The 24,497-nt window shown below is 35.9% G+C and overlaps 1 protein-coding gene across 1 annotated transcript in view; it reads left to right on the top strand.

Moving 5' to 3' along the window:
• Window positions 1-23,187, top strand: part of SCARA3 (scavenger receptor class A member 3) — a 737,344-nt gene extending 714,157 nt beyond the window's left edge. Inside the window, exon 6 of the mRNA XM_044062682.1 lies at window positions 22,441-23,187. Coding sequence (XP_043918617.1) covers window positions 22,441-22,901 — 461 coding nt within the window. The 3' untranslated portion in view covers window positions 22,902-23,187. The remainder of the gene's footprint in view (window positions 1-22,440) is intronic.
• Window positions 23,188-24,497: the final 1,310 nt, after the last annotated feature.

Here is a 24,497-nt window from a genome sequence, read left to right as displayed (position 1 = left end):
AATGCACAAAAATAATCATTCAAAAAGCTACATCTAAAACTTGTACACACTGTACAAGTTTTAGATGTAGCTTTTTGAATGATTATTTTTGTGCATTTATAATTATGCTAAATAGCTCATGTGTAGATATTAATATCTTTATTAATTTGATCCCTATTTTAAGCATGCATTTATACATACAAGTGTCTCAAATGGGATTGTATCGTTCATTAAATATGCGTGCCATTTTTGTTACTAGTATGCATATAAGTAGCAGTATTTATAGGAAAATAGTATGTAATTTTGAAACACTGTATTTGCTGCAGATTGTCTATGAGATGGTTCAGTTTATGCTTTTTATAAGTGATACATTTTGGATTATTTTCTGCTTAAACTCTGAGCTTTGGCCAGATACGACCTTCCTGCAATCTACTGGACGTATAAGTGAATTTAAGTAAATCTTTATCTGCAGTTTTTTTAAATACTACAGCATTTAAATTAATGTATTTGTGATGCACTGTATACTATCTAGCTGGAAGCTGTGGCTCTGTTTTTTCAGTTAATGCTTGTTAGAATTTAGTGCTAGTTAGAATTCCTGCATAGCCAGTGATAAGTGGGGGAAGTTTCACTTTATTGACATTCGGTTTCTGCCTTATATAACTGGTAAATATTTGATTATTTTCCGCTTAAACTCTAAGCTTTGGCTGGCTAAGACCTACCTGCAATCAACTGGACATATAACTGAATTTAAGTAAATCTTTATCTGCACTTTTTTCAAATACTACAGCATTTAAATTAATTTATTTGTGTTGCATTGAATGCTATCTAGTAGAAGTTGTGGCTCTGTTTTTTTCAGTTAATGCTTGTTAGAATTTAGTGCTAGTTAGAATTCCTGCATAGCCAGTGATAAGTGGGGGAAGTTTTACTTCATTGATATTCGGTTTCCGCCTTATAAAAGTGGTGCATTTTGGAAAATTTTCTGCTTAAACTCTGAGCTTTGGCCAGCTAAGACCTACCTGCAATCTACTGGATGTATAAGTGACTTTAAAATCTTTATCAGCACTTTTTTCAAATAATAAAGCATTTAAATTGGTTTATTTGTCTTGCATTGAATACTATCGAGCTGGAAGTTGTGGCTCTGCTTTTTCGGTTAATGCTTGTTAGAATTTAATGCTACTTAGAATTCCTGCATAGCCAGTGATAAGTGGGGGAAGTGTTACTTCATTGATATTCGGTTTCTGCCTTATATAAGTGGTATATTTTGAATTGTTTTCAGCTTAAACTTTGAGCTTTGGCCGGCTAAGACCTACCTGCAATCAACTGGACGTATAAATGAAATTAAGTACATCTTTATCTGCACTTTTTTCAAATAATACAGCATTTAAATTGATTTATTTGTGTTGCATTTAATACTATCTAGCTGGATGTTTTGGCTCTGTTTTTTCAGTTAATGCTTGTTAGAATTTAGTGCTAGTTAAAATTCCTGCATAGCCAGTGATAAGTGGGGGAAGTTTCACTTCATTGATATTCGGTTTCTGCCTTATGTAAGTGGTGCATTTTGATTATTTTCTGCTTTGACTCTAAGTTTTGGCCTACTAAGACCTACTTGCAATGTACTGGACATATAGGTGAATTTAAGTAAATCTTTATCTGCACTTTTTTAAAATAATACAGCATTTAAAGTTATTTATTTGTGCTGCATTGAATACTATCTAGCTGGAAATTATGGCTCTGTTTTTTCAGTTAATGCTTATTAGAATTTAGTGCTAGTTAGAAATCCTGCATAGCAAGTGATAACTGGGGGAAGTTTCACTTCATGGATATTCGGTTTCTGCCTTACATAAGTGGTACATTTTGAATTATTTTCTGCTTAAACTATCGGCTTTGGCCGGCTAAGACCTACCTGTAATCAACTGGATGTATAAATTAATTTAAGTAAATCTTTATCTGCACTTTTTACAAATAATACAGGATTTAAATTGATTTATTTATGTTGCATTGAATACTATCTAGCTGGAAGTAGTGGCTCTGTTTTTTTTCAGTTAATGCTTGTTAGAATTTAGTGCTAGTTAGAATTCCTGCATAGCCAGCGATAATTGGGCAAGTTTCACTTCATTTATATTCAGTGTCTGCCTTATACCGTGGTACATTTTGGATTATTTTCGGCTTAAACTCTGAGCTTTGGCAAGATAAGACCTACCTGCCATCTCCTGGACGTATAAGTGAATTTAAGTAAATAATTATCTGCACTTTTTTCAAATAATACAGCATTTAAATTGATTTATTTGTGTTGAATTGAATACTATCTATCTCGATGATGTGGATCTGTTTTTTCAGTTAATGCTTCTTAGAAATTAGTGCTAGTTAGAATGCCTGCATAGCAAGTGATAAGGGGGGTACGTTTCACTTCATGGATTTTTGGTTTCTGCCTTATATAAGTGGTACATTTTGGATTATTTTCTGCTTAAACTCTGAGCTTTGGCCGGATAAGACCTACCTGCAATCTTCTGGACGTATAAGTGAATTTAAGTAAATCTTTATCTGCACTTTTTTTCAAATAATACAGCATTTAAATTGATTTATTTGTATTGCAGTGAATACTATCTAGCTGGAAGTTGTGGCTCTGTTTTTTCAGTTAATGCTTCTTAGAATTTAGTGCTAGTTAGAATTCCTGCATAGCCAGTGATAAGTGGGGGAAGTTTCACTTCATTGATGTTCGATTTCTGCCTTATATAAGTAATACATTATTGAATATTTTCTGCTTAAACTGTAAGCTTTGGCTTGCTAAGATCTACTTGCAATCTACTGGATGTATAAGTAAATTTAAGTAAATCTTTATCGGCACTTTTTTCAAATAATACAGCATTTAAATTGATTTATTTCTGTTGCCTTGAATACTATCTAGCTGGAAAGTGTGGCTCTGTTTTTTCAGTTAATGATTGTTAGAATTTAGTGCTAGTTAGAATTCCTCCATAGCCAGTGATATGTGGGGGAAGTTTCACTTCATTGATATTGGGTTTCTGCCTTATACAGTGGTACATTTTGGATTATTTTCTGCTTAAACTCTAAGCTTTGGCCAGCTAAGACCTACCTGCAATCAACTGGACATATAACTGAATTTACATAAGTCTTTGTCTGTACTTTTTTCAAATAATACAGCATTTAAATTGATTTATTTGTGTTGCATTGAGTACCATCTAGATGGAACTTGTGGCTCTGTTTTTTCAGTTAATGCTTGTTAGACTTTAGTGGTAGTTAGAATTCTTGCATAGTCAGTCATAAGTGGGGGAAGTTTCTCTTTGTTGATATTCGGTTTCTGCATTATATAAGTGGTACATTTTGGATTATTTTCTGCTTTAACTCCGAGCTTTGGCCAGCTAAGTCCTACCTGCAATCAAATAGACGTATAAGTGAATTTAAATAAATCTTTATTTGCACTTTTTTCATATAATACAGCTTTTAACTTGATTTATTTGTGTTGCATTAAATACTATCGAACTGGAAGTTGTGCCTCTGTTTTTTCAGTTATTGTTAGAATTCAGTGCTAGTTAGAATTCCTGCATAGCCAGTGATAAGTAGGGGGAAGTTTCATTTCACTGATATTCGGTTTCTGCCTTATATAAGCAGTACATATTGGATTATTTTCTGCTTAAACTCTGAGCTTTGGCTGGCTAGGACCTACTTGCAATCTGCTGGATGTATAAGTGAATTTAAATAAATATTTATCTGCACTTTTTTCAAATAATACAGCACTTAAATTGATTTATTTGTGTTGCATTGAATACTACCTAGCTGGAAGTTGTGACTCTGTTTTTTCAGTTAATGCTTGTTAGAATTTAGTGCTAGTTAGAATTCCTGCATAGCCTGTGATAAGTGGGGGAAGTTTCACTTCATTGATTTTCGGTTTCTGCCTTACATAAGTGGCACATTTTGAATTATTTTCTGCTTAAACTCTGAGCTTTGGCTGGCTAAGAACTACTTGCAATTTACTGGACATATAGGTGAATTTAAGTAAATCTTAATGTGCACTTTTTTCAAAAAAAACTGCATTTAAATTGATTTATTTGTGTTGCATTACATACTATCTAGCTGGAAGTTGTGGCTCTGTTTCTTCAGTAAATGCTTGTTAGAATCTAGTGCTAGTTAGAATTCCTGCATAGCAAGTGATAAGTGGCTGACATTTCACTTCATTGATATTCGGTTTCTGCTTCATAGAAGTGGTACATTTTTTATTATTTTCTGCTTAAACTCTGAGCTTTGGCTGGCTAAGACCTACCTGCAATCACCTGGACATATAACTGAATTTAAGTAAATCTTTATCTGCACTTTTTTCAAATAATACAGCATTTAAATTGATTTATTTGTGTTGCATTGAATATTATCTAGCTGTAAGTTGTGGCTCTGTTTTTTCAGTTAATTTTTGTTAGAATTTAGTGCTAGTTATAATTCCTGCATAGCCAGTGATACATGGGGGAAGTTTCACTTCATTGATATTCGGTTTCTGCCTTATATAAGTGGTACATTTTGGATTATTTTCTGCTTAAACTCTAACCTTTGGCCAGATAGGACCTACTTGCAATCCGCTGGACGTATAATTGAATTTAAGTAAATCTTTATCTGCACATTTTTCAAATAATACAGCATTTAAATTGATTTATTTGTGTTGCATTGAATACTATCTAGCTGGAAGAAGTGGCTCTGTTTTTTCAGTTAATGCTTGTTAGAATTTAGTGCTAGTTAGAATTCCTGCATAGCCAATGATAAGTGGGGGAAGTTGCACTTCATTGATATTCGGTTTCTGCCTTATACAGTGGTGCATTTTGGATTATTTTCTACTTAAACTCTAAGCTTTGGCCGGCAAAGACCTACCTGCAATCAACTGAACTTTCAAGTTAATTTAAGTAAATCTTTATCTGCACTTTTTTCAAATAATACAGCATTTAAATTGATTTATTTCTGTTGCATTGAATACCATCTAGATGGAAGTTCTGGTTCTGTTTTTACAGTTAATGCTTGTTAGAATTTAGTGTTAGTTAGAATTCCTGCATAGTCAGTGATAAGTGGGGGAAGTTTCACTTCATTGATATTCGGTTTCTGCCTTATATAAGTTGCACATTTTGGATTATTTTCTGCTTTAACTCTGAGCGTTGGCCAGATAAGACCTACCTGCAATCAAATGGACGTATAAGTGAATTTAAATAAATCTTTATTTGCACTTTTTTCATATAATACAGCTTTTAACTTGATTTATTTGTGTTGCATTAAATACTATTAAGCTGGAAGTTGTGGCTCTGTTTTTTCAGTTATTGTTAGAATTCAGTGCTGGTTAGAATTCCTGCATAGTCAGTGATAAGTGGGGGAAGTTTCACTTCACTGATATTCGGTTTCTGCCTTATATAAATGGTACATTTTGGATTATTTTCTGCTTAAACTCTGAGCTTTGGCCGGCTAAGACCTACCTGCAATCAACTAGACGTATAAGTGAATTGAAGAAAATCTTTATCACTACTTTTTTTTTCAAATAATGCAGCATTTAAATTGATTTATTTGTGTTGCATTGAATACTTTCTAGCTGGAAGTTGTGGCTCTGTTTTTTCAGTCAATGCCTGTTAGAAATTAGTGCTAGTTAGAATTATTCCTGCATAGTAATTGATAAGTGGGTTAAGTTTCACTTCATGGATATTTGGTTTCTGCCTTATATAAGTGGTACATTTTGGATTATTTTCTGCTTAAACTCTGAGCTATGGCCGGCTAAGACCTACCTGCAATCAACTGTACGTATAAGTGAATTTAAGTAAATCTTTATATGCACTTTTTTCAAATAGTACAGTACTTAAATTGATTTATTTGTGTTATATTGAATACTATCTAACTTGAAGTTGTAGCTCTGTTTTTTCAGTTAATGCCTGTTAGAATTTATTTTATTTATTTTATTTTTATTTTATTTTACATTTGTTGGCCAGGATAGTCCGACTGGATGCATGTCCATTTTCAGCGGAGGCCCAGGGAGAAAAGCTCCAAGGGTAAGCAGATACAGCATTACATAATACAAGCATTACATATTACAAACAGACTATTTACAGAGATTATATAAGTAAGCAAGTTAAACAAGTCCCACAGGTTACAGTTAATCCTGAGCGCAAGTCAGGATTAAATTAAATTACACAGTAAACTGGTTAACAGATTTTTTACACATTCTAGAGAGAGTTAGCCAGGCTTGATACATTGACATAGCCAGTTAAGTGACAAAGGTTGTTTGAGTCTAGTTTTAAATTGACCTAAGGTGGAAAGTAAGGTAATATCAGCTGGAAAAGAGTTCCAGGATCTACTTACAGAGTTTTCAAAGAGAGAATCACCGGCTGTGTTATTAATTTTGCTAGTCTGTATTAGTAGTTTGTTAGAGGATCGAAGTGGTCTAGGATTGTTATAGGGGGTGATAATATTTTTAAGTGCAGGAGTTTTGTCTGGATTATAGAGGATTTTATAGGCCATAATCAGTTGGTTATACTGGATTATGCTGGGTAGTTCAAGCCACCCAAGTTGATTTAGATTGATGCAATGATGTGTCCTAAAAGTCAGCCCAGTGGCAAACCTGGCAATGTGGTTGTAGCAAATTGAGAGTTTGTTAAGGACAGTCTTGTTTAAATTCGAGAGTAGAGGGGATGCATACAGAAGGGTTGAAAGAAGGTGAGAGCGAGCTATGGCAATTTTAGCTGGAGGGGTTAGGAAGGCTTTTATTCTGTAAAGTGACCCTAGTTTTTTATTGATGGTTTTGATAGTTTGGTTGACATGTAGGTCAAATTTTAGATTATTGTCTATGATGACACCTAATAGTTTTGTAGATGGGTCAGGGGAGATTATTGTGCCATCATTTGATTTTATGGTAAAGGTGAAAGTGGTAGACCTACGTGTTGGTGAAAATAACAGCATTTTAGTTTTTTTGGGATTTAGGATCAGATGATGTTCAGAAAGCCAGTTTTCTATTGTATTAAAGGTGGTCTGGGTAGCTGACCATAACTCTACTGGAGATGTGGCTGAGCAAATCAGAGTAGAGTCATCAGCATATTGGATACAGCTGACTTTTGGGATGACAGTATAAAGATCGTTAATGAAGATGGAGAACAGTAAGGGCCCTAGTATAGAACTTTGTGGTACTCCAAGGGTGTTAGGTAGAAGGTTAGAGAGTTTGTTCTGCCAGAGGACAGCCTGCTGCAACCATTCAGGTAGGATTGAAACCATTGAAGGGCTCCAGTATCTAATGTTTGCAGGGTGTGGATTAAAAGCTGGTGATCAACCATATTGAATGCCTTGGAAAGATCCAAAAAGAGGGCTGAGGATATATAATTATCATTGCGATTATGGTTTATGGTGTTGGTAAAGGCTAGGAGGGCTGAAGTAGTGCTGTGATGAGGACGGAAGCCATGCTGAGTGTCTGCCATAAGGTGATTCTGGATTAGGTGGTGCATGAGTTGTCTATGAATACATTTTTCCATAATCTTTGCAAGTGGAGAGAGTATAGCTATTGGCCTATAATTGGAGAATTCAGTAGAGCTGCCTCCTTTGTGAAGTGGGATTACATAGGATATTTTCCAGATGGTGGGAATTTTAGCTTCTACTATGGTTCAATTGATTAGTATTGAGACGGGGTAAGCAATAGCATCAGCTGATTTTTGTAGGTACTCGGCAGGGAGTTGATCAGCAGAAAGTGTAGTGGGTTTTAATTTTTTTGATCAAGGTACAGATAAGTGAAGTGGCGACTGGTTGGAAGCTGAACACGAGTAGGTTTCTAGGGGTGCTACTTTCAGGACCAGAAGAGCTAGGAGGTAGTTGGCTAACTAGGGCTTGAATTGTCTCAGTAAAGAATTGGTTAAAACTATCAGAAACATCTTCAGGGGTTTTATCAATAGTAGCAGCAGGGATTGGGGTTGAAGTTTGTCCAGGATGTAGATTATTTAAACCTGCCCAAAACTTCTGAGGGTTACTTTGATTTACTGTCTGTAAATTACAGCAGTATTGTTTTTTGTTTTGTAAAATTGATTTTTTGGTTTTGTTCCTGGATTGCCTGTATTTAATGTGATCTTGAGGGTCTTTAGAAGAACTCCATAAAGCCCATGCTTTGTTTCTAAGGGTAATTCTGAGTATAGACTCTATAGAAAGCCATGGCACAGTTTTTGCCTTGATTCTCTTTGAACGAACAGGTGCATGCAAATCAAGGATCTCAAGTAATTTGTTGTTAAAGTATGCTACTGCTTCCTCAAAGGGGAGGTGTTTTAGAATAGACCATTTACATGAGTTTAGTTTTTGTTGGAATTTGGCAGGGTCAAAGTTTTTATTGTTTCTAACCTAAAACTAGTTGATTGCACGAAGAACTAAACTCATGTTGCATTCATTTTAGTTTCGTGCTACTTAGAAGTCCTGCATATCCAGTGATTAGTGGGGGAAGTTTCACTTCATTGAGATCCAGTTTCTGCCTTATATAAGTGGTACATTTTGGATTATTTTCTGCTTAAACTATGAGCTTTGGCAGGCTAAGACCAACCTGCAATCAACTAGATGTATAAGTGAATTTAAGTAAATTTTTATCTGCACTTTTTTAAATAATACAGCATTTAAATTGATTTATTTGTGTGCATTGAATACTATCTAGCTGGAAATTGTGGCTCTGTTTTATCAGTTAACACTTGTTAGAATTTAGTGCTAGTTAGAATTCCTGCATAGCCAGTGATAAGCGGTAGAAGTTTCACTTCATTGATATTCGGTTTCTGCCTTATACAGTGGTACATTTTGGATTATTTTCTGCTTAAACTCTAAGCTTTGGCAGGCTAAAAACTACGTGCAATCAACTGGACATATAAGTGAATTTAAGTAAATATTTATCTGCACTTTTTTCAAATAATACAGCAGTTAAAATGATTTATTTGTGTTGCATTGAATACTTTCTAGCTGGAAGTGGTGGCTGTGTTATTTCAGTTATTGCTTGTTAGAATTTAGTGCTAGTTAGAATTCTTGCATAGCCAGTGATAAGTGGGGGAAGTTTCACTTCATTAATATTCAGTTTCTGCCTTATGCAAGTGGTACATTTTGGATTATTTTCTGCTTAAGCTCTGATCTTTGGCCGGCTAAGACCTACCTGAAATCTACTGGATGTTTAAGTGATGTTAAGTAAATTTTTATCCGCACTTTTTTCAAGTAATACATCATTTAAATTTATGTATTTGTCTTGCATTAAATACTATCTAGTTGGAAGTTGTGGCTCTGTCTTTTCAGTTAATGCTTGTTAGAATTTAGTGCTAGTTAGAATTCCTGCATAGCCAGTGATAAGTGGGGGAAGTTTCACTTCATTGATATTCGGTTTCTGCCTTGTATAAGTGGTACTTTTTGGATTATTTTCTGCTTAAACTCTTAGCTTTGGTCAGCTAAGACCTACCAGCAATCAACTGGACATATAAGTGAATTTAAGTAAATCTTTTTCTGCACCTTTTTCAAATAATACAGTATTTTAATTGATTTATTTGTGTTGCATTGAATACTATCTAGCTGGAAGTTGTGGTTCTGTTTTTTTTTTGTTAATGCTTGTTAGAAATTAGTGCTAGTTAGAATTCCTGCATAGCAAGTGATAAGTAAGTTTCACTTCATGAATATTTGGTTTCTGCCTTAAATAAGTGGTACATTTCGGATTATTTTCTGCTTAAACTCTGAGCTATGGACAGTTAAGACCTACCTGCAATCAATTGGACGTATAAGTGAATTTAAGTAAATCTTTATCTGCACTTTTTTTCAAATAATACAGCATTTAAATTGATTTATTTGTGTTGCATTGAATACTATCAAGCTTAAAGTTGTGCCTCTGTTTTTTCAGTTAATGCTTGTTAGAATTTAGTGCTAGTTAGAATTCCTGCATACCCAGTGATACATGGGGGAAGTTTCACTTCATTGAGATTCAGTTTCTGCCTTATATAAGTGGTACATTTTGGATTATTTTCTGCTTAAACTCTAAGCTTTGGCCAGCTAAGACCTACCTGCAATCAACTGGACGTATAAATGAATTTAAGTAAATCTTTATCTGCACTTTTTTCAAATAATACAGCAGTTAAATTGATTTATTTGTGTTGCATTGAATACTTTTTAGCTGGAAGTTGTGGCTCTGTTATTTCAGTTAATGCTTGTTAGAATTTAGTGCTAGTTAGAATTCTTGCATAGCCAGTGATAATTGGGGGAAGTTTCACTTCATTGATATTCCGTTTCTGCCTTATATAAGTAGTACATTTTGGATTCTTTTCTGCTTAAATTCTGAGCTTTGGTCAGCTAAGACCTACCTGCAATCTACTGGACATATAAGTGAATTTAAGTAAATTTTTATCTGCACTTTTTTCAAATAATGCAGCATTTAAATTGATTTATTTGTGTTGTATTGAATACCATCTAGCTGGAAGTTGTGGCTCTGTTTTTTTAGTTAATGCTTGTTAGAATTTAGTTCTAGTTCAAATTCCTGCATAGCCAATGATAAGTTTGGGAAGTTTCACTTCATTGATGTTTGATTTCTGCCTTATATAAGTGGTACATTTTGGATTATTTTCTGCTTAAACTCTGAGCTTTGGCTGGCTAAGACCTACCTGCAATCAGCTGGATGTTTATGTGAATTTAAGTAAATCTTTATCTGCACTTTCACAATGGTGTCCATTTTTCAGTGCTGTTACATCCCTGTAGTGCCTGATATCTTTGCAAATTCATGTGTAATTCCTCATAGCAGACCTGGGTTAGTGTTGTGTCAGTCTGGCTGTAGTTCTGACAGTGCTTGGTGACATGTTTAGCAGCTCAGTGTAGTGTTCCTAATGTGATGTTATGTCCAGATATTTGTAGGATGTACTGTTGCCTAGCCCCCATAAGTGTTGTGTATTTCTGACACATCAGTGGGATGATGTCAGGATTTAAGTCACTAACTAGTGAGAAGTAATTGAGTGTTGGACTTGTGCTATTTCAGTCAATATATGTTAGAACAGACAGTAGGGACTGTGTCAGCTTATCTACTCCAGTACTTCAGATATGTCCCTATTTAATGGCTTTCTCTCCCCACTTTGTCAGGCTTGGTCCAGATTCATTGCACTAAGGGGTTCTGAGCATACATCTCAACTGGCCAGATTTTTTCAGAATGTCCAGGTTTATTGCTCATATTTCTGGTCTGTTGCACAGATTTATTATTTGTATTTCCCTGCTAAATCACTGTGATGATCTGAAAATTTCTGTCAGTAAATGATGACATACATTTCAGTTTCAGACCTCACATCTTTCAGAACATGTATGCTAAAGCAAACCCTGTTACTCTAGCAGCAGTCTACATTTATAAGAGCAATATTTAAAATATGTCCCTAATTTTGGCCCATTTTCCCCACATTTTGACAGCCTTTCACATGATTTCTTGCACTAAGAGGTTGAGAGGTATGGTTCTGAGGTATGACTCCGCTGCATGCTATGAGTATATATATATATATATATATATATATATATATATATATATATATATATATATATATATATATATATATTTATATATATATATATATATATATATATATTATATGTATACTTCTATATATATTATGTATATATTTTCCATATATATATATATATATATATATATATATATATATATATATATATATATATGCATCTCCATCCATATATACATGTGTATATGTATATTTACAAAACCTGACTGATTCTACAGAATATTTTCCCTACTGTTGAATGACTCTACTGCATGATATGTTTGAAAAAGCATCAGAAATCCCTACAGCTTAAATGGTGTAGTGGTGCATTTGCTCTGACTATGATGTACAGGGCCCTGGGTTTGAGACTTGGTAGGGCTGATTATTTTGTTGCTAGGAAGAACAGTGGCTGATGGAAACAGAGTGAGTAAAGCATTTTTAAGTGGCTTTAAGTGGGTTTCTGTGGGTTTGTGCAAAGCTAAGCAATGCCAACATATGGTTAACCTTAGAGATACTTAATCTGTGTTGACTTCACTTAGGATCACGCAAACTTGTCTACGCCCGCTTACACCCGTACTAATTTCTTTAAAAGAAAAGAAGAAGGGGAGATAGAAAAGTGGTGAAAAGGGGGAACACAGAGGTAAAAACAATATGAAAGATAGCTATGGATGTGCAGGACAGGTGTAGAGAAGGTCCATAGCTATCCATTTCTTATACAGCAACAGCTGTGCATTTGTACAGAATTTGGAAATGAGTTCGGACACGCAAACCCCAGAAAGAGGGGTGAGGACAACAGAAATGTGTTGATAAGCCAATTGGACTGGATTACATGTGCCCAGTGGACACGTGTGTGAAATGGACAGCAATGTATGAGGTGATATTTTTTGGGGGGGCAGATGCCCTTTTCTTTTTTTTAAGGTGAGAATGGGATGCTGGCAAAGGATTGTAGGTACATCTGGGGAGGTAGATTAGGTAGGGAGGCAGACAAGACAGCAGACAGAGGTGGTATATGACACGTGATGGGATAAATACATTTGACAGGGAGGGTGATTGGCAATCCAAAGCCCATGGACCCCCATATGGTTACAGTGGGACTGAGATCCCCACCCATGGGCAGTCACCACTGCAACTTCATGGCCCCCAAGGTGGTTCTGCTGGGGGCTGAACAAGAGGAGCGGCCTGCCTCTGGAGGTGCACCAGGCAGCCCTCAATCTGGCACAGCTGCTCTCCAAACTCAGATTGAAGGGTGCTGCACACCAAACCCCAGACCTGACTATGGGTGACAGGATCCTGTCCACGCCCGCTCCCAGTGGGAGACAGGCCCCATCCCCTGAGGCAGTTTCACCTGAAGGTGGTGCAGGACCAGCAGATGAGGGCAGTTAGGATTGCATCCTAGACATGCTAGGCCCCAGTGCCACGGCCAGATGAGGCAGGACAGGCGGATCCACTGAGATCAGTCTTCCCAATTGAGCTATGGTGTTGAGGTTTTACAAAATATGTTGGTTAGTCATGAACAACACATTTCAAGATTAGTTATAACAGCATGCGTGGGTGTTCCAATTAACCCCATAAAACAGATCTGAAACAGTTGCATAGTAAACAGAACACATGCATAAATTGAACAACATTATGCATCATAACATCATGCCAGTAACATTGACAGCAAAAGGCCACCAACAATGGTATTTAAACAAGGTATGTTAACATGCAAACAATCAAACACATTAACAATAATAGAACACAAGTCCCAACATTAGGGTTGGAGCACAATATACCTGTAGTATATGAGTAATAACTATTGATGCAGATGACGGGTGGGGGAGAAACAAAGAGTCCATTAACAACTGTTTATGCTTCTATTTTCCACAACAGTACTACTCAATACTCTATGGGTCTGCCCTCACTTTACATCTACCTATGTCCATTGCTTCTGTAACACAAACATACCTATTAAACTGTCAGCCTGGAATGGTATAAGGCAAACTGTGACAACTCTGGGTACATGACTAGAGGGGACTCGTACATGTCAGGGTTATATATCTGGCACAGGAGGGGTACCCTGAACTGCTGTTTCCTATGTCCAGGATTATTTGCAGCAGTGACCACTAGCCGTGTCAGCATGACACCTGAGAGACATGTATCGGGAACAAACTTCTCAACCTCTTAGAGCATGACATCTAGACAAAGGCATACATAATAGTGGGGCAAAGGCCCATAAATATGGACAATTTTTAAATATTGCTCTTACAAACTTAGAAAGGTGATGCAATAGCAGGTATTGCATTTGCATGGCTTTTCTGATGGATATGACGTCTGACACTTGTATGTCTATCATTATTTTCTAAATTCAGTCTATGATGGTTTGCCACTGATTTGCCATGACACCACTACTTTATGTAAAACAGACCAAAAATCTGAGACAAATATCTGGACATTCAGTGAATATCTGTACAGTTAAGAGGTATGATTCGGGAAGAGTGCATATTGTATGTACCTACCCTGCTGTCATTTGCAGGCTTGTGGTAGGACAATTGAACAGTTGTATACAGTTTATTAGTATACCCTTCATACAGCTACTGGCAACATTTACTTATCTGTAAAACCTGTGGGGAAAATATCTGTTAACTAGCTGATTGTTTTTACATTTATTCCTGACTCCTTGTGTGTAGATATGCACATACCTTAGTACCACTCCCTGAATTTGAACCATGCCTGGGTGTGCAAACTTAACAACTAAACTATTTTTCATCACACTGAGCTACTGGGGAACTGCTGTGTTTTGTTTCACTGGTTTCTACCTAATAGTCTCTTGGTTAGACAGTCTGAACTTGTAATTCTGTAATGCATGCATGGCAGATAGTTATTGTACTGTGCATTACTCCTTTGGATTACTACAATCTGGAAAGCAAAGGTTAACACAAGGCAATTCTGCATGGAACACACTTTGATACTTTACATATTACTATTCAGGGTTCAGAGCTTAGTGCGGTATATAGTTCACATTTAATTTATATCTTGTTTTACAACTACACCATCTACAGTTTCTCCTAACAGCTTGTTCACAGATGAACCTCAGTTAATGTATGCTGTCACAGTCATATTGCTGTGAGGAACCTGTATACATTTTATATATGTCTAAAACAACATACCAGAATAAACATAACAGTTTTTTGTAAGGGTCTTTATTGTACTTCAGTATTCGTCAGTAAAACTTTTTTATTTATTCAGTTCATACAGTAACAGTATACCTACTAGCAGTAAGCAATGTACTCCTTCTTAGCTGTTTTAACAATATACTGCAAAATAGATTTGTACTCATCAACCTGTCAGCACAACCTCAGCAGTCTGTCACTGTGGACTTCAATGTTCACAGCCCTCTGTGCCGCAGCTGTAGGGGAGAAAATCACACATTATGCATATCTGTCTATCACATTCTCAGGCTAGTATTTGCTACAAACTATTTAATAGTGATACTTACACACTACTGGAGCATTCCAGTCCCATCCATCTTGGATCCACTGGTCCAAGAGTGCCCCCTTCCTATGCTTTAGGTTGGCATAGTGGTGCAGTACCTGCTCACAAATCCGGGGGATGCCAGTAGCACTGGTGAGGTCATGTGCGAGATGATCCCAGGTCTCCGCTTTGTATTGGGAGCCCTGGTACTGGCCCTGCAGCAGTCTCACCTCATGTTCTTTTACTAGGAGTCCAGCCATGACCCTAGACTCCTGAATGCTCCAGCATTGTGCCCAAAAGTGCATGCCCTCTCCTACACCAGCCATTGTATCTGCACAGATGGACTATAACAGATTATAAAACAAGTGGTAAAAAGCACATCCACTGGAACAAACACAACTGTCACGCAGTATCTTCAGAACTGAAGAATCTTGGAAATGGACAAAAAGTTGCCAGATATACCACGGCAATAAATCCAGTACTTTAATTGACAAAAGTAGGTAAGCGCTTTCACCATAAAGGTTTCATCAGACCAATCAATTACTAATAAATGTAAGATTTTAACCATTCTTAAATACACTTCCTCATGAATAATTCAACATTACAATGCAGTAAAAGTGTTGACATAATTTCCTTGACACTGAATAAACACATATCTAACTTGCAGCTCATGCAAAGCTGTTTAACGCTATGCATATAATGAATGTAATAAATAAATAAAATTGACCATGCTTAAATACAAAAATAAAAACAAAAATATGAATAAAACACTATGCATGGTATTGAATACATAAGATTTGCAAAGTCTGATTCATACCATGCAAATATGTACAGCTTCTAATTGTCATATTAAAATAGACTTATACAAACAAGTAGATATGTATGTAAAATTAGATGGTTTTAAGTCTTCTATTACATAATACTGGTTTCAGGGGCACTTTATCATTGAGCCCCAGTTTTTTGTCTGCTCTTAATCTTATAATCCATTTTAGTTCACAATTCTCTGTGAAATTTTTGACATCCCCTCCCCGAATACTCGGATTGACAACTTGTAGTACTGAAAACTTAAAATTTTTAAGGGTGAACAACCCACTAATACCGATCATCCAAAGACTTCCTAAAGTACACCAATGCTCTAACAAACCTACGATGAGACCAATTGTAGCTGGTAGAGGGTGGGTGACTGAGCCCTTATCTATTTATCTAGAACACTTCTTTAAACCAGTAGTGGATGCCAACACCTACATTTTGAAAGATAGTAAGCAATTTTTAATTGACCTGTATGATTACATGAGAAATGTAATGAATGATGAACAGTACATATTGGTTACATTAGATGTGAAAAGTCTTTTCACTGTAATACCTAACGAACAAGGTATTGAAAAAGTACATAGGTATATGTTGACACATTCAATATATGATAGAGGATCAGTAGATTTAATGGCTCTGTTCCTTGAGACGATACTGCACAACAACATCTTTATATTTGATGAAGCAATTTACATTCAAAATGATGGCGTAGCTATGAGCACTTCCTGTGCTAATAGCTACGCCAACATTGTTATGGCCAGTTGGGAAGAGGAAAAATTGTTTCCTTTAGAGAGTTACAATGTGAATGTTGGGTTTTATAGACGTTTCGTGGACGACTTGTTTTTAATTTGGAGAGGTGATGAAACAGCCTTGAATAATTTTGTCTCAGAGATAAATAGCTTGACCGAATTTCTAAGTTTTACAATGGATCACTCACAAAATAGTATATCATTTCTAGACATACACATTGAGAGGTTGGAGAATGGCCTCTTGAACACAGGGGTACATAGGAAGGCTTGCCATAGGAACACACTGTTACACCGAAATAGCATGCATCTCCAGTATGTTTTTAAAAATGTAGCAAAAGGACAAGCCATGAGGGCATCTAGGTTAAACCCAACGCAAGAGGGATATGATCTTGAGTTATTAGATTTAAAAACAAGGCTCTTGGTAAGAAACTATAAATTGAATCAGGTGAATGTGGCCATCGAATAGGCTTGTGCAGTGAGAACAACTAAAGCCCGTCCTTATTTTTCTAGTGTAAGCACACAATTGAGAGAAGAAGCAAAATATAGAACAAGCAGTCAAATGAGAGTACCAATGTTTTATACCTTAGATACTAATAGTTTGAAGAATATAATACAGAAACATTGGGACACTTTATTATTAGATAAGAACATAAGAGATATAGTAGGAGAACAACCAAAGTTCCTATTTAAGAACAGAAGGAACTTGAAACAGATCCTAAGTTTACCAAAGAACCCAAGAAAGGAACTTAATGATAATACAGTATATGGAACAAAACCTTGTAATAGATGCAATTTTTGTAATTATATAGACATTAGGACTTCTTTTATATACCCAGTTACACAATACGAATATACTTTATACACACATGCGGATTGTCAAACAGAACATGTAGTCTACCTTGCCAGGTGTGTGTTCTGCAGTGCATTTTACATAAGCAAAACCAACAGGAAATTGAGAGAAAAAATGAGGGAACATGTATACCACACACGCATTGGTTCTGAACACAATGCACTAGCAAGACACACATTAGCAGCAGGTTTGACACATCATTTTACGTTTTCAGTACTACAAGTTGTCAATCCGAGTATTCGGGGAGGGGATGTCAAAAATTTCACAGAGAATTGTGAACTAAAATGGATTATAAGATTAAGAGCAGACAAAAAAACGGGGCTCAATGATAAAGTGCCCCTGAAACCAGTGTTATCTAATAGAAGACTTAAAACCATTAAATGACATTGTTTTATAAACACTCTAATTTTACATACATATCTACTTGTTTGTATAAGTCTATTTTAATATGGCAATTAGAAGCTGTACTTTTTTGCATGGTATGAATCAGACTTAGCAAATCTTATGTAGTCAATACCATGCATAGTGTTTTATTCATATTTTTGTTTTTATTTTTTTATTTAAGCATGGTCAATTTTATTTATTTATTACATTCATTGTATGCATAGCGTTAAACAGCTGCAAGTTAGATATGTGTTTATTCAGTGTCAAGGAAATGAAGTCAGCACTTTTACTGCATTGTAATGTTGAATTATTCATGAGGAAGTGTATTTAAGAATGGTTAAAACCTCGCATTTATTAGTAATTTATTGGTCAGATGAAGCCTTTATGATGAAAGCGCTTACCTACTTTTCTCAATTAAAGTATTGGATTTATTGTTGTGGTATATCTGGCAACTTTTTGTCCATTTACAAGATTCTTCAATTCTGAAGATACTGCGTGACAGTTGTGTTTGTTCCAGTAGATGTGCTTTTTACCACTTGTTTTATTTTCACTTTACATCACCGGAACATTTACTCTGTGGGGTTGCCTTTTTGTGATATAACAGATTATAGCTGTATTCCCACCTGCGCCATTTAAATAGTTCAATAATCCTGCCCTTTGCTGTCATTGGACTATTTTGAAAAGGTGAAGCTCTGCTAAGCAGTGCACAAACATGCTGAGCTGGTCTTAACACTGCTTAAAGTTGAAATTGTTTAGCACTGTTTAACAGTGTGCAAATCCGCTAAGCTGAGCTACCTGCTGCTTAGCATTCATGTCTTAGCAATGGTTATACCTGATAAGCATAGCTGAGCATTGCTAACCATTGTTCACTTTTAAATTTTTAAATATATCCAAATACTGACTTCATTTATAAAGTGCATATGATTTACTTTACATAACATCCCTGTATGTGCTTTCCTTACATTGGCAAGGGGTGTGACTATACTGTATGGAACACTTGTGTATATATGGGTGGTTTCACATGCTATATGCACTCACACTTACATTTTATAACAGCTACACTACCCTGGTCGACAAAAAACAGTTACTACATAATTTAAGTTCAAAAACATAATTTTAACACTGCTTTCCCATATAAAAACAACTTGCCTGCTTTGGTACTCGAACCATGAACACCTGCATGTAAAGCCAGGACTCTAACCACTACACTATTTTGGCTTTGGAATTTTAGTTGTATATTTTTATTTCTCTCCTATGGGATGTTTAAGCTATGGTAAGTGGAGGGCCATAACGCGCACACCCGCTTAGCTTTGCATAAGCATTCCTTAGCCTAGAAAAAATATATAAAATATTATTGTTATATTATTATGTTATATAGTGAGTATTGTGGTGTTCTGACAAGTCATTGAGGACTGCAGTCAGGAAATAATGGCATACATTTGACTTTCAGGCTTCTATCCTTCAGAAATTCATGCTAATACATAACCTGTTTTCTATCCACTTTTCTAAGTGTGTGAGGGCAATATTTAAGTGATGTCCCTATTTGTAGTGTTTTGTCCCCCCATTATTTGTGCCTTTGTCCACATGGACTGCTATCAGGGAATATTGGCATACATTTGCTTTCAGACTTCTATCCTTCATAAATTTATGCTAATGCATGCCCTGTTTTCTATCAACTAAGTGTGTGAGGGCAATATGTAAGATGTGTCCCTTTTCAGGGCTTTATCCCCCATTATTTGTGCCTTTGTACACATTTCCTGCTTTAGCAGGTTGCGAGGTATCATATAGCTCTTTTACAATGCAGGGGGTGTGTCACAGAACCTGTCACACACACCCTTAATTGCTTTCTTGCTGCCATATGTATTTCAGTGTTTGCAGACACTGAAATGATCATTTATTTCATTTCAGTGTCCGCAGACACTGAAATACTGGCATAACATTAGAGAAATTCTCTAAAATTATGCCAGATCATGATTAGAAAGTGCCATACAGCACTTTCTGAGTGAAGTGGGAGTGTTCAGTGTCCATGCACTACTTGAACATGCTCCCTGTACTCGTTCATGGCTTGTGTCCGTGTAGCTTGAACAGCAGAGTGCCTTCATGAATATACAAGACACGCTGCTATGGCTACATGGACACAAACCATTCCGTGCAGGAATAGTACTATTCCTGCACAGAGTTTATTGAATTCCGGGGTGTATCTAAATTCCATTATGTTTGTCTACAGAACCAAAGAACCGTCTCTACCTTACAAACCTAAATCTCATTCTACTAGGGCTGTTGCAACTGTACAGCTTTCTTTTCCAGACTTTTTATTGATGATATCTTTGCTACGGCTACTATGTCTATGGTACACATGTTTATCTCTCATTAAAAGCTAGATCTGCTTTCTGGGTTTGGGGCAAAATTTGGTTCCACCATCCTTGGGAGTGTCCTTCCATGTGTCCTCCCAGAGTTTGCTGTAGCAGTTAAAACCTAGGAACCATTTACATTTAGACCTTGGCCTGAAATCACTAATAGTTTTTGAGGTGGTCACAGTCCCAGGCCTACCTGCTTGTGTAGTGGTGCATTTACTTAGCTTTTAAAGATAACTTTTTGCCCGATGTATTTTCCATCTAAAGAAATATAGGTACAGGTTAATAATGCAATTATGTTGCACTTTGGACTTTGCCTATGCGCCCACAAAATAAGAGCTTCAGGATTTCCTTTTTCTTGCTTTCACTTTCACTTTCTATATGCTTTTGCTTATTATGCTCTCAAGTATCCCCTGGTGTATAAAAATTAGCACATGCTTTCCTGGTTCCAGATCCAGGTGTGGAACACTGATAAGGCCAAAGGTGGGTGAAACATGTTTATGCTGTCATCATGTCTGTGGATATCAGTGCACAAAACACCTGATACCATGTAATTCACCTTAAAACTGAAGTAAACTAAATTATTTTATGGGAATCTGCACATTATTTCTGTAATTTTTTGCACTATGTCATACACATCGTTATGTTGTATGTAACAGCTCACAGCATGACAGAAACATAAAAACAGAGACAGCAACCATATCACATACACAATGTCAACAATTGTTTTGGTGCTTTTTCTAGGTTTTTTTTTGTTTGTTTGTTTTTTCTTCTAATATAGTTTGTAACGTATAAACTGAATGATAAAATTGTCTGTAATTGTGGAGCTTTTTTCCCCAGGCCTACACTGAAATGGGACATTTTGGCCCAGTGGACTTTCCAGATCAATAAATAAATAAATACACAAAATATGTAGTTAAGAGTACTATCCTTTAGCAATGTACAAATATCTTCAGTAGCTATCAGAAATGTGCTTATCCATTGATTTTTTTTCAGAAAGTTGTTTGCATCAAAAAAATAATAATAAACCACAACTACATCACAATGTTACTTGCTCATTCAGTAATTTTCTACTGTATGTCTCAGGCTGTTTGTGTCTGATAAATTGATTATAAAGAAAATTTAATGAACACATTTTAAAGATCTCTATATGCGGAGTATGCATGTCCTCCCCATGATCGAATGAATTTAAACACATGCAGGGAGGTGCGAGCGTGTGTGGATGTGCCTTCACTGAAGATTGGGTGCTGGGCTGGCAACTCGACACCATAAAAATTCACTGCCAGTCATTAGCGGACCAAAGTTCCACTATGGTGACCCCTAACCGGGAAAAGCCACAAGACAGTTTTCATTTTAAAGATCTCTATGGATACAGCTTTCTTGCACACAGCTTTGGACACAGACATACAAATGTAACAATATGCTAGCAGAATTACAATGAATAGAATATAAAGCCTATTATATTATGTTCTATAATTTGTATACCTGGTTGAGATGCCCCAGACTGTTGTTATACACAAACATCATTACTACGAAGTAGCAAGGCTCACGTTTCCATAACGCTTATTTTCAGTAACTAGTCTATGTGTACATAGTCTGCCTAAAATTAGTCTAAATAGTACAGATAACTAAGAATTTGGATATTGTTCCATGATAAGGTATAACATGGTCTATAATTTAGTGATGAAACTGTGCTGTGCATCTGTGCATGAGGGAGATCATTTGGAAGAACATATATTTACCACAATAAGTAAATATGTTTAGACAGATATAAAAGAAATGTGATAGCAGATAATGCTGTATTAGGTCTGAGTGTTTGTATTACTCAGCCCCCAATTTTCTCACTTTTTTTTTCTAGCTCAGGTTGTATCAAGACAAACAAATGTATAAATTGGCATAGGATAGGAAGGCCAATGTCTCAAAGCATTCTCTTATGTAGGATGACTGCATCTCCATCAATAACTAGTATTGTCATTTAAGCATATTTTGTCATATTTGACATTATCTTTTGAATTTTATAGGACCATCCCAATTATATTTGGATATATGTTGATAAAGTGTTTCGAAATAAAAGCATTTTTTTTCTAACAAAAATAACCTGTATATATATATATATATATATATATATATATATATATATATATATATATATATAGAGAGAGAGAGAGAGAGACACACACACACACACACACACACACATATATATATATATATATATATATATATATATATATATATATATATAATTTACAAAAGATCAGTCTTCAAAGATTAAAATACAGCAGTTTTATCAAAAATTACTTAGATTACTTTTGTCATGTATTACTTATACAGTGAAAACTTAACTTACAATTATTTATTTATTTACTGTCTAGGACAACCAGGACCACCAGGGCCAAAGGGACCAAAAGGAGACCTTGGACAGAAAGGATCAACAGGACCTCCAGGAGAAAAAGGAGATGCTGGTGAAATAGGACCTCCTGGCCCCAAAGGAAATGAAGGGCCTTATGGTCCAGCAGGCTCTGCTGGTGAAAAGGGTCCAACAGGCTCAAAAGGCAATCAAGGGTTCAAAGGACAGAAGGGGTCTTTAGGCATACCTGGTGCTCAAGGAGAAAAAGGTGTCAAGGGTGAATCTGGATTACCAGGGATGCAGGGGTTACCAGGATTAAGGGGCCCGCCAGGGCCAAAAGGTGATACTGGAATTCCAGGAATTCCTGGACTACTTGGACTAGCTGGAATAAGGGGACTTCCAGGAGAAAGAGGTCATCGTGGACCTCCAGGACCTCCTGGTCAACCAGGACCTCCTGGTCCCCAGGGTCCAACATATGGCTCTTAGAGGTATTCACATATGTTCCGTACTACTTTTGGAGTTGCCCAGAAAATGATACCAGTAATAGAGTATATGGGTGATTACAAAGTAAGATGAAAGGCAAACAAGTGGCAAATCAAACAAGAATAAAAGCAAAGAGCCACTTGCTGTACTGAGGCTGGAAGGAATGAATGTGTGCAATTAAGTGCAACACAAGTTTATTTATCTGCTTTTCATTCACAGGACTTCATCAGAAAAAAACTTTGCATTTAAAAATCCAAATATTTTTATATAAAAAAACATAATAGGATAATAGAATAATTACATCACAATTCAAAATTTTAAAGACACAAACTGTTAAAAACACAGGAAAACACAGGAAAAAATCATTGCTCCCACCATAACATTATATAAGTTTTCTAACTTTCATCTCTCTGTCTTTAAGAAACTTAATATTGATCACTTTGTTGACAATTCTATATTCTTTAACATTTGCCAAGATAGATTCAATAGCCATAAAATAATCTAGCTGGTACATGATTACTAACTGCAAGACGTCTACCCTTACTGATAGACCAAAACGTACCTACAAGTGTTGGTTCTGCACTGCCTGCAGCTATACACATGAGAGTAGTTATATTGTTACTACATGGTAACATTGTACTGACAGCCAGTGGGAGGTGTACTTGTACTTCTACTGGAATTGTTTATATCAGTGCATGCTTGGGATGTGAAGCCTTTTACATAGGTGTGACCTCAAGAGCCATCAATAAAAGGATAAAGGAGCATATTTATGCTTTAAATACTAGGAATCCTGATAATGCTCTGTAGTAGCACAGTACTGCATGTAAGAATTTTGGCAAATTCCTCTTTTTTGTTGGAACAAGTACCAGTAGATAAAGGGGGGGGGATAAAAACTTTATAGAGAAAAAATAAACTATGTGGCAGGTCAAGCTACAAGCTGACCAAGAACCTGGTTTAAATGAGGTGATTAATATTAAGTGCTTTCTTAAGGATAGAAGGATGAAAGTTAGAAAACTCACATAATGTTATGGTGTGGACAATTATTTTTTCCAGTATTTTTTCTGTGTTTTTAACAGTTTGCGTCTTTAAAATTTTGAATTGTAATGTAATTATTCTATTATCCTATTATGTTTTTGTATAAAAAGATTTGCATTTGAATGCAAAGTTTTGTTTTCTGATTAAGTCCTTTGGACGAAAGGTAGATAAATAAACCCGTGTTATGCTTAATTACTCACATTCCTTCCTTCCAGTCTCAATACAGCAAGTGGCTTTTTGTTTTTGTATGGGTGATTGCTAAGACAATACATCATGATTTTCAAATGATACCTGGATAAAAGTCAGTCTTCATGCAAGGCAATCCAGCAAGCTTCATTTCCTACTGAGAATACAGGCAATGCTTACATTTTACCATTTTTATTTAACAGTCACTAAAGCAGACTTTGACACATATAAAGAGAAAACAGGCTACAATGCCTGAACAAGCAATATTCCTATTTGGCTATTTTCTATGAACCTTTAGCAGAAATTGTGATGTCACTACTTAGAAATGCTGCTGACTTTTAAAGTAAACTTATATATTCCCTACTCTGTGTTTGGAAA

This window comes from Protopterus annectens, chromosome 2.part1, assembly GCF_019279795.1.
Source record: "Protopterus annectens isolate FY-2018-M chromosome 2.part1, PAN1.0, whole genome shotgun sequence".
Lineage (NCBI taxonomy): Eukaryota > Metazoa > Chordata > Ceratodontiformes > Protopteridae > Protopterus > Protopterus annectens.
The sequence above is the reverse complement of the archived record's forward strand: the minus strand, read 5'-3'. Positions and strand labels throughout refer to the sequence as shown.